Raw genomic sequence first — 20,439 nt, forward strand, 5'->3', positions numbered from 1 at the left:
ACAGCCAGAGGTCAATTGGTAAAAAACTTTTTTTAAACTATCCCATAGCGAAATAATGCATTTCATCCCATTAATTTATTGAAATACCATTCAATTTTGCACAAGAGACACTGCTACAGCTCAAACAGTTTCTTCCTACTGGAGTGAAACTTGCCTTAAAGCCAATCATTGCACAACAATTCTAAAGGCAATCGTGTGTAAAAAAAAAAGAAGAAACATGGCTATGATTAAAAAGAGCTATATCTATTTTTTTCCCTCAACTGGTAAATTTAAGCTTGCTTCCCTTCGCAATTCAAGTGCATAGGCAACTAAACAAGCGTCAACGTGTCAACACTTTGCCATGAGCTGGCGACAGTATGAATTTTGAAATACACTTGTTTGAAACTTAAATGTTTTACCACATGAGGCATGTCTTATCTTGCTTCTAAGTAGACAAAATATAACCAAACTTGCAGGCAATTGTTTTATAAAGAGCCCATATACCATTGAAACAAGTGGCCTTTCCCCCCCATTTTATTGGTTTTCAAAATCAACCTTCATTGTCCAGTAGCCAAAATCACAATCCTGGTCATATTAGCAACCCACGCTACTTGTTGCATATTTAAAGATCCTTTAGAAAGAGGGGGATATTTATCTGTCACATGAAACAAAATGGTGTTTTCCCCGAGAATTGCATTATGTAATGAACATTTGCACGTAGCCTAATGCCTTGTGCATTTATGTGAAGAAACTGTTTAGCAACATTAAGCTAAAACGTTCTGATCTGTTGCATGAGCCACAGCTTTTCTTTTGCCTCGTTTTTGGTATGTAGCCTAGGCCTACTGGTTGTATGAATTTGGGATCCATCATCCCAAATGTCCCAGAGTCTGTTTGGAATAGGCCATTTCTTTCTCACAGAAAGGACAAGCTGCCCAATAGTATAAAAGTTTACCTAGTCTATCAAATTTTATTGGTCACACATAATTAGCAGATGTTAAGGATAAATGCTTGTTCCTAGTTCCATCAGTGCAGTAGTATCTAACAATTCACAAATTAAAACATGATGCGTTGGGCAGACAACACCACACTCAGAAGAGCCTTGTGGTTGCATGCGGTGCAGTTGCCCTACCAGGCGATGATACAGCCCGACAGGATGCTCTCAATTGTGCATGTGTAAAAGTATGAGGGTTTTAGGGCCAAGCCAAATTTCGTCAGCTGTTGCGCCTTCACCACACCGTCTGTGTGGGTGGACCATTTCAGAGTGTCCGTAATGTGTTCACCGAGGAACTTGAAGCTTTCCACCTTCTCCACTGCAGTCCTGTCGATGTGGATAGGGACGTGCTCCCTCTGCTGTTTCCTGAACTCCGCTCCTTCGTTTTGTTGACAATAGAGGTTATTTTCCTTGCCCCACTCTGCCAGGGCCCTTACCTCCTCCCTGTAGGCTGACGTCATTGATGGCTATCTGGCCTACTACTGTGGTGTCGTCTGCCAACTTGATTGAGTTGGAGGCGAGCGTGGCCACTCAGTCATGGGTGAACAGGGAGTACAGGGCTCAGTTGCACAGGGTGGGGTTTAGACTCAGGGCCCAGAGCTTAACGAGGAGCTTGGAGGGTACTATGGTGTTGAAGGCTGAGCTATAATCAATAAACATTCTAACGTAGGTATTCCTCAGATGGGATAGGGCAGTGTAATGGCGTCATCTGTGGATCTATTGGGGCTGTAAGAAAATGTAAGTGGGTCTAGGGTGTGTCATGACGTTGGCCTGGGGGTAGGTTTATGACAGTCATAAATAACACTTACCCCCTTTTGACCCTACTGATGTTACATTTGCAAAACCCTTGGTTAACAGAGATTCTGGGAACATCAGATGGTGAGGGAAATTAACTATATTCTGGTAAAACCGACCAATTGAACATATGCGGTGGTACTTAATGAATATGTCAGTTCGGCTGTCATCGGAGACATTCTCATCTATGATAAGATGACAAACTCTACAGTGGAAAGTCTACACAGCGTTATCGGATTCACATGGAATTGTTGTTCAATTTAAATGTTTGAATATGAAATTATTCATGATGGGATGAAGTGTGATTTTAGCTTCTAAAATGTAACATTTGGGTTTTCATAAGATAGGGCTCTGCTCAATCAGTGGCCCGCCCCTGTGAAGGGCTATACAACTTTTCAAACACGCCCTCTCCCTTCCTATATAAAGCCTTGACAACAATATAACCTCCTGTTCCGATGATGACGCTCCAATGTCAGAATGGTTCAGATAATAACTACAGAACGAAGCCAACATCAGCGTGAGCTTTGGTTGCGAATGGTATGAACTTTGAACTCTTATTCATCACAGAAGTGATACCTCCTAGCCGTGGAGTTAGCAACAGCCGCTGCAAACGAGGGTTAGGAAGGAACAGAGAGTATCCCATCTGCCACACAACGTATTCAATTTACCAGCAGAGACATTCTTCAAAGGACTCGGTTTGGCAACATGGCCTTCCATCTACCACCAACCTACCGAAGCGCAGCTCAGAGTAAATATTTATTGCATTTTCCTTTTCCAAATGGGCGGTAATATAGAATGCATAAGATACTGTATTTACAATAGCACAGCTTCTCCCTTTGTCCCTCAGTCTTCCCACTCACTAAAACCCAGCCCCTTTTCTTTTGTGTAACCAGCTGTCATCTGTTCCGCCCGCTAGGGACGTTTTCCTTTATGACGTAATTTGTAATCAAGTTATGATTTAAATGTGTAATTCTGTGTGATTAGTTAGGTATTTAGTAAATAAACCCAATTTTGTATTGCTGATTCAACTTGTTAGCCAGGGTTCGTGCAGATAACCAAGAATGACAACTTTCAGATAAGAATTTGTTTTTAATTCAGTCTCATTTTCAATGACGGCCTAGGAACAGTGCCTTGTTCAGGGGCAGAACGACAGATTTTTACCTTGTCAGCTCGGGGATATGATCTTGCAACCTTCCGGTTACTAGTCCAATGCTCTAACCACTAGTTTACCTGCCGCCTTCTATCCACAGTTTCTGGTTTGTGTAGGTCTCCGTGGGAACAACCCCTATACACTGCCTGATGAACTCAGTCACCGTGTACATGTAAGCATCAATGTTATTCTCAGAGACTACCCGGGGAAACTTATCCCAGTCCGTGTGATCAAAATTATCTTGAAGCATGGTTTCCAATTGGTCAGACCCAGCGTTGAATAGACCTTGGCACGTGTACTTCCTGTTTGAGTTTCTGCCTATAGGACGGGAGGAGCAAAATGGAGTTGATTTGCCAAAGGGAGGTTAGGGGAGGGCCTTGTAGGCATCTCGAAAAGGTGAATAGTAGGGATTTAGTGTTTTTCCTCAGCGAGTACTACATTCAATGTGTTGATAGAACTTTGGTAGCATTTTCCTCAAATCTGCTTTGTTAAAAATCCCCAGCTACAATAAATGCGGCCTCAGGATGTGGTTTACAGTTTGCATAAAGTCCAGTGCATTTCCTTGAGGGCCGTTGTGGTATCGGCTTGAGGGGGAATGTACGCGGCTGTGACTTACAACCGAAGAAAATTCTCTTGGGAGGTAATATGGTAGGCATTTGATTGTGAGGTATTCTAGGTCGGGTGAACAAAAGACTTGAGTTTCTGTATGTTACCACAATCACACCATGATTAGTTAATTATGAATCACACTCCAGCCCTTTCTTCCCGGAGAGTTTTTTTTAAATTCCTGTCTGCACGATAAACGGAGACCCCAGCTCACTGTATTTCCGTGAAACAAGAGTAAGTCCCTGATGTCTCTCTGGAAGGAGATCCAGCCCTGACCTCGTCTACTTTATTGTCCAGACACTGAACATTAGCGAGTAATATACTCGGAAGTGGTGGATGTGTGCCCACCTCCTGAGTCAGACTTGAAGTCCACTCCGAATATCTCTTCACCTCAGCCTCTGGGATATGTTCAATTGCCCTGGGGGGGGGGGGTTATGAACAAAGGATTCAGTTCAGGAAAGTCGTATTCCTGGTCATAATGAGGGTGAGTTACCGTCGCTCTGATATACAGAAATTATTTCCAGCTGTATGTAATAACAAAACAAAATACTGCAAAGTTGCTTAGGATCTAGAAGCAGAGCTTCCATGTCGGTTGGCGCCAACTGTATGGGGGTTAGGCTAGTGAGTTTACTATGAGTTACTCAGCTTGTTGGCTGTGGAAAAGTAAATGCGGACAGTTATAACGAACGGCATGTGGGTTTCAAGTTTAGGGAAGCAAATTTTCACCATTATAATAAAGCATTCCATGCATCCTCGCATTTGCTGACTTATGTAAGAGTCAATTTAGGCGAATATAAAAAAAAGTTCAATGCAGTGTGTAGTGGCAGAGTAGGCAGGCTATTGCAAAGGAAAATATTTCATAAACACATTTCATGCAATTCTACAACATTTTATTTGACTGGAGACAGTACCAGAATCTTTTAATACCAAACAATAATAAAAAAACAGGGTAGCCTACAAAAAGAGACAAATCAATACAATGACAGCCATCTAACCTGGAGGAAATTATTCGGTGTGTTTTTAAATATTGACACACACACACGGCTGGGTCTCTGCTTTGCCAGGACAGTCGCAACGCAACAATAATCTATGTGGTATTTGCTGCGCGCTCTGGTCTATCAGTCTGCCTAACTAAAAAGGATAGCCAGCTGGATGTGTAACAACCACACTATCCTTGATTGATTTTAGAGCTGTAAATTTAATGTATTTTTCGTTGCGCGCCCTTCTGACTAGACAACGCGATTTAAAACAAAAAGCTAATGATCCTGTGGCCAAATCATGATTTCTGCTGTAGTGTCCTATTGGGAATGAATGGGTTTATTTATCCCCTAGCCTTATGGATTCAATGCTTACGTATTCTAACATCTTCAAATTGCTCATCAGAATTGCTCAAAAATGACATTATTGCATGTTCGGTTAAGACGAATTACCGTTAACTAAATGTGACTTCTGGCATTCTGAGCACTGTGGGTGGAAGCCCTAATCAGGTTGCACAACCAATGCATATGGATCCGGAAAATGTCTTAAAAAAGTCCAGTAAATTTAAAATGCTGCATGGTCAAATGTTAGGAAACCCTGATCTCTGTTTAATGCATACGGTATTGCTCATACCATCTACTGCATCTTGCCTATGCCGTTCTGTATCAGCACTCATTCATATATTTTTTTATGTACATATTCTTCATCCCTTTACACTTGTGTGTATAAGGTAGTTGTGAAATTGTTAGATTACTCGTTGGTTATTACTGCATTGTCGGAACTAGAAGCACAAGCATGTGTATGTGACAAATAAAATTTGATGTTGCCAGGTATCAGCAGTATTGATGACATGTGTCGACACACTCGTCCCTACCTGCAAGTTGACCACAGCGCAGGCGGTGAACATGTGGACTCGCAGGTGCAGCTGCTGCCACTCCACACTGGTCTCACCCACCGTGGACTGGGCCTGCTGACGCTTGCCATCCAGTGGCTGAAACTGTTTGGACTTCATGTTCAGACCCACGGTGGACTCGGTGAAGATGGTGGTCACCTATAGAGGGAAGAGCAGAGGATGGAGAAGAGTAATAACAGTCATGGGTTTGTCATTGTTCTATAAAATTGAGTTTAGCCTCTATTAACCTCAATAGGGTCTATAGTTCTATTTTATTTAGAATCCTGGGGTTTAGGGAAATGATGAAGTCTGAGAGAATGGACAGACTGAGAAATAAAATGAATCACCTTACAAAACAATCTTTCAAGAACCAAAATAGATTGTAGTCATTACATTTCCCCGAGTCCAACTTGATGCTACATTTAATCTGTATTGAGAATGTGGCCAGTAATCAATAGACTTTGTGCAGTCGGAAAGTATTTAAACACCTTCCTTTTCCCACTTACATTACAGCCAAAATGGATTAAATTACTTTCCCTCAATCTACGCACAATGACAAAGCGGAAACAGGTTTATTTGTTTGTGCAAATATATTAAAAATAAGACAAATACCTTTACATAAGTATTCAGGCCATTTGCTATAAGACTCAAAATTGAGCTCAGGTGCATCCTGTTTCCATCGATCATCCTTGAGATGTTTCTACAACTTGGTGTCCACCTGTGGTAAATTCAATTGATTGGACAGGATTTGAAAAAGTACACACCTGTCTATATAAATAAGGTTCCACAATTGACAGTGCATATCAGAGCAAATACCAAGCCATGCGGTCAAAGGAATTGTCGGTAGAGCTTTAAGACACAGCTCTGGGGAAGGGTACCAAAAACAAAATGTCTGCAGCATTGGCAGTCCCCAAGAACACATGCCTCCATTCTTAAATGGAAGAAGTTAGGAACCACCAAGACTCGTCCAAGAGCTGGCCGCCCGGTCAAACTTATCAATAGGGGGAGAAGGGCCTTAGTCAGGGAGGTGACCAAGAACTGGATGGTCACTGACCATTGGAGAACCTTCCAGAAGAATAGCTCTGCAGCCCACCAATCAGGCCTTTATGGTAGAGTGGCCAGACGGAAGCCACTCCTCAGTAAAAAGGCATATGACAGCCCGCTTGAAGTTTGCCAAAAGGCACCCAAAGACTAATCAGACCAAGAGAAACAAGATTCTCTGGTCTGATTAAACCAAGATTGAACTCTTTGGCCTGAAGTTCCAAATGTCACGCCTAGAGGAATCCTGGGACCATCCCTACTGTGAATCGTGGTGGTGGCAGAATCATGCTGTGGGGATGGTTTTTCAGCAGCAGAGACTAGTCACGATCGAGGTAAAGATACTTGATGAAAACCTGCTCAGGGACCTCAGACTGGGGCGAAAGTTCACCTTCCTACAGGACAACCTCCCTAAGCATTAGGCCAAGACAACGTAGAAGTGGCTTCAGGTCCTTGAGTGGCCCAGCCAGAGCCCAGACATGAACCTGATCGAACATCTCCCGAGAGACCTGAATATAGCTGTGCAGCGACACAGCCCATCCAACCGGATAGAGCTTAAGAATATCTGCAGAGAAGAATGGGAGAAACTCCAAATACGTATGTTATTCAAATTAAAAGCCCAATGAATACTTGCCTTTGTGTAATGATAACTCCAAAATAAAATGTCCCACATGCGGTTGAAGGCACGTATAAATAACTGCACGAGGACAGAGTGACTGACAGTTGAGCAAAAATTAGTTCAAAAGAAAAAAGGATAGCCAATGAACTTAGGGTGTTCCAGCAAGAGTAGACATCAAAATATTTATTTGAGGTATGAGTGAAAGCTGTGTGCAGAGAGCATCCATGTCTTGAAAGACTACAACTTGTCCAGACAAAGCATGCAGAAAAATAGGAATAATGTCTTCAGAGCAGAGGGCAAGTGCATCGAAACAGTTGCAAACGCAGCAAGGGCTTTCCACAAAACTGCATTCAGCAAACAGAATTGCAAGGGCTAGCTATGTACTGTCCCACAAAATTGATAAACATAGCAAGCCAGTCGCTGAGGGCAAATTCATTAAAGAACTTGACGCTGCCCCGACAAGAAAACAGCTGTTTGAAAATATTCCCCCTGTCAAGGTGACACGGTGTGTTGAGGACATTGTAAAGAATATGGCACAGTTGAAAGACAAGGTAAAGGATTTCACCTATTTATCCTTGGCCCTCGATTAAAGCAGTGATGTGACACTGTACGTGACATGTACAGTTGTTGATAGTCTTGCAAGGCATAACCCCAGATATTGAAATGAGATGCACAGGGAAATATTTATTGGTGCTTAATAAGTGTGGCAAAGCTGAGACTGAGTAATCCAGTGTGACCACTGATGGGTTCCCACATTTGATAGGGGAAAAAAAGTTGTCCTTTTGAAAAGGATACAAGATCAATTAGCTGAGCTGAACCCAGATCAGAAAAGTATTTTCCTGCATTGCATTATTCATTAGGTGCTCTGTAAATGTGTTCTGAAAATGAGCCATGTTGTGGATACAGTCTAAAGCTGGACGAGACAGTTGGGTTCCGCAGATCTCCCCTACTACACAAACGTGAGATTGGGGAAGGTGCTTAAAAAGGGTGTGGGACCTGAAGTCGGAGATTGGTGAGTTTTTGCAAATGAAAGGAAAATGTGGATTTCCCGCAACTGCAAGATAAAGAATGGTTGGCTGATTTTGCCTTCACCGTGGACATCCTGGCCCACATGAATTAACTGAATTCCAAACAAGGGAAGGGCCTTTTTGCACATCAGATGTACAGCCTTATCAAAGCCACGAGAAAATTACTCCTCCTGACCCGCCAAGTAGAAGCCAACAATCTCACCCACCTTCTGACACTACTAGTCTGTTTCCTATCAGATGACCAGTGGGAGAAGTATTCAATTGCTACTGCGCACTTTGAGCGAACGGTGAGTTCTCGGCACTGAGGATTTCAAAGTGTTAGAAAATGACATGCAGTTGTTTTCCTCTCCTTTCACCTTCAATGTGGATAACGCTCCCACTGACCTGCAACTTGAGTTTATCAATCGGACTCATTGATTGGAGAACTATTCAAAACAATGTCACTGATGAGGTTCTATGCATCTTGATGAACAAAACTTCCCAAAGATTAGGAGTCATGTTCAGATGTTTGTACTGTTTGTGTCAACCTATGTATTTCGACATACATTTTCAGTGATGAAATAAGGCACTGAATTTTCTACGGACTCACCTCTCAGAAATCCTGCGCATAGTGACATCAGAAACTATACCCGACTTCACTGCTCTAGTGAAGGGCTCTGAATACTTCCCGAATTCACTGTAACCAATGTGGTAGAAACATGGGAGTAAGCTTCACGAAAAATGGTAAAATAAAAAGCCAGATCGATTGTCGGTCTGTACAGTAGGGGGCCGTTTGCCATTTGTTCACGTGGTGCATTATAGAGACCACCCGCCCGCCAGTGGGTGGGGAAAGCCACTGTTTGGAGCATCAGCCACGCAGGCTGCAGCAAGCTAGGCTGCAGGGCTACGCCCACACCGGAGGCCGCTCAGCCTTGTTAGGCTGCAACGCACCTGGGAAATTTAGAGTGCTGCTTTAGTTCAGCACGGGAGAGCTCCTAGCTGGACACCAGAGGCTGATCTCTACAGATATTTGTTTGAAGCCCTGGACATTGTGTTCCACAGGATGTAGTGACCGGACGACAATTGAAGCTGGTAAGCAGACCAACTAGTTCTTATTAAAGAGTTAATATAACTATAGGTTATACTCCCGCGCGTTTCAGACTTCTGTCATTGTTGCTATCCTACCAGCCGCGCCTAGCGAGTCGTTACAACATGTAGAATCTGTTTGTACTTGGATTGCAAATTACGCCAGACACTCGACAAACCTACTGGTCTGTCCATACCTTTAGGATTAGCAGCAACCTTCTCCTAGGCTAGGTTTGTTTTTGCTCCCAACCAGTGGAACCGGAACGGTGATAGTGAGAAAGGACCAGACAAGAATCAATATCATCATCACACTGCCATCTGTCTCTAACATGGTGTCATCACACCCTTACGACTCCATGGCAGACAGGCACAGGGCCATGGCCTTCTACCCAGACAAGCAAACATGTCCCACAAAGCACTAAAGTAACCTAATACAGAGTGCTCCTCTCAATCTAAATAGTGTCATCGTCAACTTCGCTAAAAGAGCGCACAAGGTGCCGCAGTTCTGTCCAATATAACAAGTTATCCCCACTGAGCTTCAACTGAACCGTAGAGTCCTGCATTGGGTCGGATACCCACGGTTCCCGGCGGTTGACCTGCACAAAAACCAGCTGGCAGATGATATGAAAACATTTTTACCCGTGGGTCGTCCCGCAGTTCAGAACTATACTGCAGGTCGGAAAACATTTTAAAATCAAGATAACATTTTTACAAACCCAGGAGCTGGTGTTCAGAATTCAAAATTTTGCGAGCGGTGGGGAAGACATGGCCTAGGCTTCCAGCCACGTATGCAGCAGGGAACGGTCTGTTCTGCGGTGCTGAGACATTCCTAATTCATCCATGTGCAGAGCTTATGTTTGCCCCCGCCACAGGATAAATTGAGTGTACAAAACACTAGGAACACCTGCTCTTTCCATGAGACTGACCAGATGAATGCCATGATCCCTTATTGATGTCACATGTTAAATCTACTTCAATCAGCGTAGACGAAGGGGAGACCAGTTAAAGAATGATTTTTAAGCATTGAGACATGGATTGTGTATGTGTGCCATTCAGAGGTTGAATGGGCAAGAATGTTTTTTTTTATTTTAATAGCTTTTAAAAAACAAGGGGTATGATAGTAAGTGCCAGGCGCGTCAAGAACTGCAACACACACGTTTCCCGTGTGTATCAAGAGTAGTCCACCACCCTAAGGACATCCATACCTTTCATTTCAGTGATTAGCAAGCTGTACACAGTGAAGAAACTGTATGAATGTAGACAGTGCTGTAAAGTACTTAAGTAAAGACACTTGATCTGTACTTTCCTATTTATATTGTTGAAAACTTACTTTTAGTCTACTAGATTCCTAAAGAAAATCTTACCCCATACTTTTTGAATGTGCTGAGAGAAGGACAGTGTACCATCTAGCCGTACTCCCAAGTACTTGTATGAGCTGACTGCCTGGCTACTACTAGAGGTAGTAGCCAGGCAAGATGACGGGTCACAAATCAGCTTTCGGAACAATTCTATACGGGTAGGTTGTGGAGAAAAATCTGTCCTTGTCTGGAATCGAAATGTATACTTTACAAAAATATTTAAAAAACGCAACACAGATTTTACTGACTTAGTTCTTAAGGAAAATCAGTCAATTGAAATCCATTTCACGGATTTCACATGACTGGGCTGGGGGTGCAGCCACTGGGGAGCCAGGCCCAGCCACTCCGAATGAGTTTTTCCCCCCACAAAAAGGCTTCACACACACACACAATTATTTTAGAGAGTATTCTCACCAGTTCGCTGGCCTGGTCGATGGTGAAAACACTGCAGTTGAGGCGGTCGCGCACGTCGATCTGAGCGTCGGCCAGCAGGGAGATGAGCTGCTTACACTCGTTCTGCATGCGTGTGAAGGGAATGGCGATCTCGTCGTAGTACAGCTGCTCTGACAGGATGGCTAAGAGGCGAGGCTGGACCAAGGCTGACACCACCTGACACTCCTGAGGAGAGAAGTGGGGGGAGACTAGGTGTAATTTTACGTCGGCCAGGATTCAATGACAGTTTGCGAATGGATATATACAGTTGAAGTCGGAAGTTAACATACACCTTAGCCAAAAATATTTAAACTCATTTTCACAAAAATGCCCAGTCTTAGGTCAGTTAGAGTCACCACTTAAGAATGTGAAGTGTCAGAATAATAGGAGTGATTTATTTCAGATTTTATTTCATCACATTCCCAGTGGATCAGACATTTTGCCACAATTTGGAAGTATGCTTGGGGTCATTGTCCATTTGGAAGACCCATTTGCGACCAAGCTTTAACTTCCTGACTGATGTCTTGAGATGTTGATTCAATATATCCACATCATTTTCTTTCCTCATGATGCCATCTATTTTGTGAAGTGCACCAGTCCCTCCTGCAGCAAAGCACCCCCACAACATGATGCTGCCACCCCTGTGCTTCACGGTTGGGATGGTGTTCTTCGGCTTGCAAGCCTCTCCCTTTTTCCTCCAAACATAACAGTGGTTATTATGGCCAAACAGTTCTATTTAGGTTTCATCAGACCAGAGGAAATTCTCCAAAAAGTACAATCTTTGTCCCCTTGTGCAGTTGCAAACCGTAGTCTGGCTTTTTTATGGCGGTTTTGGAGCAGTGCCTTCTTCCTTGCTGAGTGGCCTTTCAGGTTATGTTGATATAGGACTCGTTTTACTGTGGATATTGATACTTTTGTACCGGTTTCTTCAAGGTCCTTTGCTGTTCTAGGATTGATTTGCACTTTTCGCACCAAGGTATATTCATCTCGAGGAGACAGAACGCGCCTCCTTGCTGAGCGGTATGATGGCTGAGTGGTCCCATGGTGTTTATACTTGCATACTGTTTGTACAGATGAACATGGTACATTCAGGATTTTGGAAATTGCTCCCAAGGGTGAACCAGATGTGGAGGTCTACAATTTTTTTCTGAAGTCTTGGCTGATTTCTTTTGATTTTCACATGATGTCAAGCAAAGAGGCACTGAGTTTGAAGGTAGGCCTTGAAATGCATCCACAGGTACACCTCCAATTGACTCAAATGATGTCAATTAGCCTATCAGAAGCTTCTAAAGCTATGACATTTTTTCTTTTTTCCAAGCTGTTTAAAAGCAGTCAACTTCTGACCCACTGGAATTGTGATAGTGAATTATAAGTGAAATAATATGTCTATAAACAATTGTTGGAAAAATTACTTGTGTCATGCACAAAGTGGATGTCCTAAACGACTTGCCAAAACTATAGTTTGTTAACAAGACATTTGTGGAGTGGTTGAAAAACACATTTTAATGACTCCAACCTAAGTGTATGTAAACTTCCGAATTCAACTTTACACACCTTGAGATGTTGGCTCAAGCAGAAATGACTAAATCGCCCTACACGGGAAGTTTATACGAGTTTGTTTGAATCCCGACCATAAAAGCCTCTCTGAAATAAATCCTGACAGCATTATGGTCAACTCCTATCCAAACAGAACAATTACACAAACAGACTCAGGTTTTACCTTCTGCACAGCAGCCCACTCACAGAGGACCAGGGCCACAGCGATGCGCTGCAGGGCAGACTTGGAGTTGAGGTGGAAGAGGAGCAGCTGGCCCAGCGACTCAGCCGGTCGGATGTCCTGTGAGGAGGAGTTGACCTGCGGGTCGCACATACACCGACACAAGGCCCCCAACAGTCTGAATAGAAAAATGAATTGTTAGGCATTCATAGTAACTTAGTGCAAATGTTGTAAATGGATTTGTCGCAATTCCACAATCGTGTTTCTTTTTTTCCCCTGTCTTTTGTCAAGAGAACACAAGTTTCAGTTTGCATACTGGTTTGTTAAATGAGGAGAACAATGCTGGAATGTGTGAAATATTTTTATCACCATACCAGGACTCCAGGCACTAAAGCCTTATTCACATTGGAAGAAACCGAAATCCATTTTTTTTGTATATCCAATTCACACATATAAAAAAAAAAAAAATGGTTTTAAATTATTTGAGCATTAAGGCCTGCTGTGTGAACAAGGCTTAAGAAGCCTGGAGACCAACAATGCCAGATGCAGAGTTGCTCTTGCCTTGACTAATGAACAGTCCAACCAGAGTAGCAGCTGGCTGCAGAAACCACAGTCCTGCGTTGGGTTTTTAAATCTTAAGTCTCTCAGGATCCAACAATGGTCCCAATACTAACATTAGTTTTAGTCTTCAATATTGCACGGGATCAAAATTAGATGCAGAATTATAGAAAGAGAGGGACTAACTTTGCGGCCATGAGGCGAGCCCGTGTCACCACATAGTCTCTCGTAATTGGGTCCTCGGTCACAGTTTCCGCCCCAGCGATATACTCCTGAACAGTCTCCTTCACCTGAACCAAGGCTCCCTGGCGAGGCTTACCGCCAGCCTTCTCCTGTCAAATCACAGAGAACACATGCGTCAAAGCCTGGGAAGTGTTCAGTAGGCACGAAACGGAAAATAACTGTCCGGAACAGACTAGTACCATCCGAGGTTGTCCAATAAGAAACATTTCTTTTCCGCAAAACATTTGGCAAAAATGTTAATGTGGCCTAATGAGCCTGATCTTAGACAACTGGATTACTGCATCATACCAGAGAAAACACATAAACCTATCCCATAAAGAAGCTCTGTGTAACATTAGCACAAGGACAATTGAGAAGACCACAACCTGTAACTGATGTAACGGTCAGTCCTAACGGAGTCACCACCCTCTCACCTTGCAGCGAGCCTTGACTTCCAGCAACATGTTGATGTCTATGGGGATGTGAGAGGCTTGCATCATCAGGCAGAGCCAGGCGCCCATCCAGGGACAGCTGGCTGCCACCACGTACTGCTGAGGGGCCTGGCGCAGCAGCTCTGTCCACACCTACCAGACATGCGCTTATTAAAAACATCAGCCAGGATATATGACCTCCTGGATAGAGTGTGTGTGACAAACCTTTTGGATGAGGTCCAGGATCTCCTGATTGCTCTCCAGGATGCAAGACTGGAAGATGTGTCGGAGCATGTCTTGCAGGACCTGGTTGAGCCATAGCGCGCAGCACTGCAACGCCACAAAACAGACTTCAGTGATGAAATCAGCCAAATTGTATAAACAGTTGAAGTCATAGTTTCGCATTTCATATCACTGGCCCAATCTCAAATGGACTCCTACTTGTTGAAATCTGAGAGGATTTGATTGGTATAAGCAATATGGTGAAACTTTCACCTAGCCTATCAGGGGGGGGCAAGGCGGCACTATTACCTTATTGCTTACACCGATCCAATCCTCTCAGATCTAGACTAGTGCATAAGGCTCTATTGGCATCTTTCCCTTACAAACCCACCTGGTCGGCTTTGGACAGTAAGGTAAAGAGGGTCTCTAATGCGGCCCGTCTGACTGATGATATGGTGTGTCTAAGGAATGGCCAGACCCGAGGGACAAGGACCGTTAGGGACTGCTGCATGCTGGAGGGGACAAAATATAAAATTGTTGGGCCTGTTGACCCTTACACAAGTTGCCCTCCGAAACATCTAGTGTGAATTGGCATGTACTATGACCCCCAAAAAACATTTACAACTTTCTACACTGTCATGTTCTTAAATAAAAAGCCAGAAATATAAATTAGGAATCACTGGTGAGAACGTTGCACAGCCATATCAAAACGCCATAGACTTCAAAATGTTACTCTAACAGTAGTAGTTTTAAAGAATAATTGAACAAAGTATAGATCTTCATTGGAATTCCCCTTCGAGATGAAGTGGGAGAAGAGGTTATATCCGTATAGAAAATAAAAATAAAAAAAAAGGTAGGAGACACTCACCTGCACTGTCGGACCTGGGGGTAGGTGAGCAGCGAGGACAGTAGGGTCATGATGCTGTTGGTGGAGGCAGTCAGGTCATCCAGCTCCAGGAGAGCATCCCACAGGGTGTTCACTATGAACGGGACCTGAGCAACACGAAGACACGGAGGTCAGGATTTACACAACGTAGAAAAATGCTACAGTTAGCACGGTACTGGGAATTATTTTTTTTATTTTGCAAATGAACTACCTGGGTTGTGTTCATGGTTTCCTTTTGCATTCTCTAATCAGCATTTACTGGAAAAGCCCAGGTAGCCATACGGTGCTTACTGAACACAACCCTACTGCGCCATGAAGTAGTACATGTAAGAATATTTTGAAGATTAGACAACGCAGAGGAAGAAAAGTAAAATAGTAATAACGAGCAGTGGAAATAGTGTTTCTTCTGTCGTATGGAATTAATGAGCAATGGGAGGAATTTGTCTTCTGAAAATAGGATACTTGCCATTTGGCCATTGGCACAGTTTTATTGCAAGTAATTCTAATTGGTCAACCACAGGCTCGGGCAAGGTTATAAAACTACATCCTGTCTCTGTTCTGTGGAGAGAATCACTGAGGACAGGGGAGCATGAACATCTACCACCCAGGATGATTTGTTATCTTTGAATAAACCCATTTTCCTCCCCCTGATTTGCTGTGAGGTCTGTGTTATTGAAGAATAACATCAACTGCTAACATGCACAACGCCAAGGCGGCAAGCCATAAGATGGATAGGACGAGGTGAGAGGTGAGGTTGGAGAAAGGCTAAAGGGCAGATCAGGTGACCAGACGTGGAGGGGGACCGTGGCGAGATGCTCTCGTCTGACCTTGTTGGGGAGTAGCTGTACAAAGCCGTCCACCACAGGGATGAGGGCCGCGGCTGCCACCGCTCTGACGTCATCATCCAGGTCCTGCAGCCCCTCTGTGATGGCAGGGAGCACCCGCGGAAGCATAGCGGAGATCAGGTCCTGAGTGGGAGAAGAGGGGGCAAAAGAAAAGAGCGAGAGAAAAAGTTATAAAGACAAAGTGTCTATACATGTAGAAAACACTTGTTTTACTGACTTAAAGTGGATCACACACACACACATCATGCATAGTGGGAATCAGATGCAAGCAAACAAGACACGAGCAGGTGGTTATTGGTACCTTTCGGACAGCCAGGGCATACTTGATGCCCAGAAGACCTCCGTGCCGGACCTCCCACTGGTCCTCCGTCAGCAGCTTCAGCAAGATGTCTACAGTCATGGCAACGCCGCTGTCATTCATGTGGCGCAAGGCCACGCCCAGTGTCTGGGCACAAGTCTCTCTGACCGGAGCCACCACCTGAACAGAAAGGAGAGAGCGACGGCATGTTAGACATACAGCAACGCCCGACTCATAAGCACCCGTAAGTAGGGTAGCAAAATTCTGTAAACTGGCATTTTAGAAAATTGTCGGAATTTTCCAACATTACCCCAGAGGGCGTAAATAACATTAAATGTAATTCTGCCATCCCACTCAATAGCATGGTATGCTACAAGACACACCTCATCAGAGACAAAGTCTCCAAAACGGTCCAGAGCAAAGACACAGAGCAGCCTGATAACCACATCCTCCAGCCACTCCTGGTGCTGCAGCGCCATCTGGGAAAGGTCAAAGGTCAGCCATCTATTAGAGGTAAACTGAACTATTCATGTTTGGAGGTTGCATAGAGCAGGGATTCCCCCAAACTCGGTCCTGCCCCCGCCGCCGGACACAGCCAATTCAAATAACCAACTCATTATCAAGCTTCAATTATTTCAATCCACTGTGTAGTGCTAGGGTAAAACTTGAAACCGTGCACCCGGGGGAGGGGAAGGAGCCTAGCACAGAGGAGTCAGATACAGTACCTGTTCTGCAGTGCATTCCACCAGCTTCCCTCCTCCAGCACCTTGAGACTTGAGGATCTCCCTGAGGCCTGTGCCTGCACCGTGACGAATCTGGACACACAACCAGAGCGCTAGTAGCTTCACAGATCAGTGTATATGCTGCCTGTTATGTGTTATACAATGGATCCTTATAGGACAACTACATAAGGAGCTGTAGGATTACAGATGACGTGAACAGGTCTGCTAGGACTCGGGAAAGTCATTACCTCCCATGAGGGGTTGAAGAGGTCGTTACAGAGCTCCTCACAGAAGCTCTCTAGGGGCCACTCCTGGGTCTGGAAATAAAGCACAAGATGAATTAGAACTGTTCAACGTTTTTTTTAAGAGTTCAACTATACCGTCTGTTTCTCCAGATGCCTAGTCAATGGATTCTCAAGTTCTGTGTAAAATGGTTTACTTTGATTTATCAAGAATACAGAGCTTTATTGTTGGTGACCCATTTCTTACCTCTTCTAAGAGGCTGGAGTTGTCTGGAACATTATCGATTAAGACTTTATGCTCCATTGCCGGTTGATCGATGACTACGTTGGTAGTTTTCCTGCGCTTCTCCTCGGGCTCCCCATCAAAACTGTCATTACTACAGAAATAAGAATGGAAATCAAATCACAGATCAATAAACTCAGGTCAACCAATTCAGAAAGACCCATCTCCTACATTACACAATGCCAATGAAAACCAAAGACCGAAAGACCTGGGTTATGTTCATTAGAGCAAACATAGCCATCTGTACTTGTCCAATAAGAAATGCTCATTTACACATTTTTACTCATTTACAAGCTTTAGAAGAAATAGGACATACCTTCTCTCGTTGGGATCCATGTCTTTGGATCGCTGCTTGGCCACTAGCTTGGCCATCCTCTTAGCCTTGTTCTTCTGTCGGTTGCTCATGCCAGGTCGAAACTCCGAGTCTATTATCTCTGCCGCCTGCATGGGCTGAAAATGGAACAACTCCAATTGAACATTAGTCTCTAGTGATGGAACAAAACAATTGCCCACTTATTTTTCAGACAAAGTAATAAGTTAGACATCTTAAGATGGGAGTCATTCATTTCTCTGACCAGAGACTGTTCCTAAGACAGGGAGCATAATGTGATGTTTTCTTCACATCCTAAAGTGAAGACGGCACCTGCTGAAAAGGGCAGGTCAGATAAGTGGGGTGGACCGGGAACTCTGCCATCTTGGCTTTGCATCTGGTCTAGTTGATCATTAGGATAGACCCATAAATACTTATGCCACTTCACACCACCCCTGGGTTTCCTGCACGCCAACTCAGTTGGAAAGATGTCAATGAAAGGCTTGCTTTCTGCAATTTATCTGAGTTTCTAGCTGTCAAGTCCTTGCTTCCTCCGTCCTCGTTTCCGAAAGGCCTTCCTCAATTTTCTGAGGGACCTTTAACTTCTCCTCCAATGAGCTTTGAGAGGCATTAAGGAAACAAGGACGGCGGAAGCAAGGATTTGACAGCTAGTAACGTTTTCAAATAACATGCTTTGGCTCAGACTATGTCAGGACCTACTCCAAGGTCTTTTTACCAGACATCCCAATCATGGTTGGACAAGTTACAGCATGCCTCAGTCCAAGTTTGGGTACGCAGCCAGGTTGACTGAAGGGTCCAAAATACACCTGGCAAAGTAGAGGTGCTGAAAGCACCAAGCTTCTGAGCCCAGCCTCGCACCGTTTGCCACTGTTGTGACCAGATGAACCCAGACTTAGAAAGGATAGTAGCCTGCACTTGATGCTACCTGGGTGGAGTTCAGTAGGATTTGAAATGGAGGGATTACCTGGATTTATCCAATAAGAAATACACGTTTGTTGTAAAATGTTCTAGATTTTTCATAGCATGGCCTAATGAACACAACCCTGTGTTAAGCTTCGTATGATGCTGTTCAAAATTGAAAGGAATTACCGACTCAATAACAGCCTAAAGGAGAGTTGGAAATGGAGGTAGTGTGACTGACTCACCACGTGGTTGTGGGAGCTGGAGCAGGGTCCAGAGCCCGTCCCTCCCTGTCCCTGGGCCTTAGGGCCACTGGGTGTGATGTACTGGGTGTCCAGGTCCTCATCATTGAACAGCTCCATCGTGTCCATGCCGATTGCGGCACCTATGTCCAGTCCCAGCTTCCTCTGCAGCAGCTTCCTCTGGCGGGTGAGACGCTCTTTAGGGTCCACTTCACCTGGTATGGGTTGAGCAAAGAGATGGTATCTTCTACAAGCTTCATACCCCAACTATGGATAAACAAAAGTGTATGTAGAGAATACATGGACACATGGCTAGTTTCCTGAAACACAGATTAAGCCTCTAGTCCTGGAGAAATTATTTTTTCCTCAATGCAGAATCTCCAATGAATGTGCATTTTAGTACAGGACTAACATGCACATCCCTGAAACCATCCCTTACGGCAGGGATGGGCAACTTCGATGGGGACCACAAAACCTGAACTCATGAAGGGCCGCAGTTGCACGCAGGTCTGGCACCCCCCCCCCCCAAAAGTAGTGTATAAATTCTACACATTTTTCCATGGGGCAGAAATACATTTGTAGTTTCTAATATGATAGCTGACTGTAAAACTAAGCAATTTCAAATTGTTTTTAGCTGACATGGGTTAATTGCCTATCAGTGACTGGCTTTAGAGAAACTGCTGATGCACAACCATGTTTCAAAATTGCACCTGGTGTAGTCTACTATTCTAACGCAACAGAAAGTTGAGACCACGACTGATCGAAGGGCCTTCAAAAAGGGGGCAGCTTGCCACCAGTTGCCCATCTCTGCCTTAGGGTATGAATATAGGCTTCATTCTCTATGTTTATGGTTACGGGAAATAAGTAGGGAAGTGAACTACAGATCAGGCTGTTGATTCACAGCAGAGTTCAGGTCAACTGTGCCTGCAGCCTGTGAAAGTACAAAACATCAAAGAGAGCCATGAAAGTCACTCTGGACTAGTGTAGCAAAGCACTAAAACATGAGCTGTCCCAAAACATCTTGACCAGATGAAATACAGTCAGAGTAATGGCTACAGGATGCAGGGGGAAACACAGCCAAGGTAAGTCATTACTAAGTTAAGGACAAAAAAGGTTGGAGACATTTGAATTAAAATTGTATTCAAACGAGTCACATGGATCATAACATTGTCATGGAAAAGCAAACGAGAGCACACAGATCCAATAGTCTAAAGGAAAATAATATGGGCCCTGGTTCAAAAATAGTGCCTTTATAGGGACGACAGTGTATGGTGCCATTTGGGACCCAGCCATGCTCTGAACTGTGGTCACTGACACCAAGGGTCGAGCACTGCGAGTGAGATTCAGAATGCAGATGCAACAAATAAAGACCCGACAGCCGGCATAGTCATTGCGCATCTCGAGACGAGTCTCTCCGTAACTCCATTGGCAGCTCGCTGCTTGGCAGCTCGCTGCAATCTGAATGAATGATTTTCTCAGCTGAACGCGCCACTTACTCATGTAACCGCTGGTCTGAGGTAACATTGGATATCCGCTGTAGCGGCCGGAGCAAAACAGACCGGTAACAGTGGTTTCTAGCTCATATCGAAATGGTTTCCCTACAAATTTG

The 20,439-nt window shown here is 44.1% G+C and overlaps 1 protein-coding gene across 2 annotated transcripts in view; it reads right to left on the reverse strand.

Moving 5' to 3' along the window:
- Positions 1 to 20,439, reverse strand: part of LOC112252970 (TATA-binding protein-associated factor 172) — a 61,590-nt gene that overhangs the window by 34,391 nt on the left and 6,760 nt on the right. For both annotated transcript variants that reach the window (XM_024424772.2, XM_042323022.1), the window contains 16 exons: positions 18,834 to 19,045; positions 17,674 to 17,807; positions 17,322 to 17,451; positions 17,081 to 17,149; positions 16,836 to 16,925; positions 16,494 to 16,589; positions 16,114 to 16,290; positions 15,795 to 15,935; positions 14,950 to 15,074; positions 14,473 to 14,593; positions 14,085 to 14,189; positions 13,863 to 14,012; positions 13,393 to 13,538; positions 12,652 to 12,826; positions 10,914 to 11,117; positions 5,374 to 5,550 (listed from right to left, as the gene is read on the reverse strand). In XM_024424772.2, coding sequence (XP_024280540.1) covers positions 5,374 to 5,550; positions 10,914 to 11,117; positions 12,652 to 12,826; positions 13,393 to 13,538; positions 13,863 to 14,012; positions 14,085 to 14,189; positions 14,473 to 14,593; positions 14,950 to 15,074; positions 15,795 to 15,935; positions 16,114 to 16,290; positions 16,494 to 16,589; positions 16,836 to 16,925; positions 17,081 to 17,149; positions 17,322 to 17,451; positions 17,674 to 17,807; positions 18,834 to 19,045 — 2,252 coding nt within the window. The remainder of the gene's footprint in view (positions 1 to 5,373; positions 5,551 to 10,913; positions 11,118 to 12,651; positions 12,827 to 13,392; positions 13,539 to 13,862; positions 14,013 to 14,084; positions 14,190 to 14,472; positions 14,594 to 14,949; positions 15,075 to 15,794; positions 15,936 to 16,113; positions 16,291 to 16,493; positions 16,590 to 16,835; positions 16,926 to 17,080; positions 17,150 to 17,321; positions 17,452 to 17,673; positions 17,808 to 18,833; positions 19,046 to 20,439) is intronic.

This window comes from Oncorhynchus tshawytscha, linkage group LG01 (genome assembly GCF_018296145.1).
Source record: "Oncorhynchus tshawytscha isolate Ot180627B linkage group LG01, Otsh_v2.0, whole genome shotgun sequence".
Taxonomy (NCBI): Eukaryota; Metazoa; Chordata; class Actinopteri; order Salmoniformes; family Salmonidae; genus Oncorhynchus; species Oncorhynchus tshawytscha.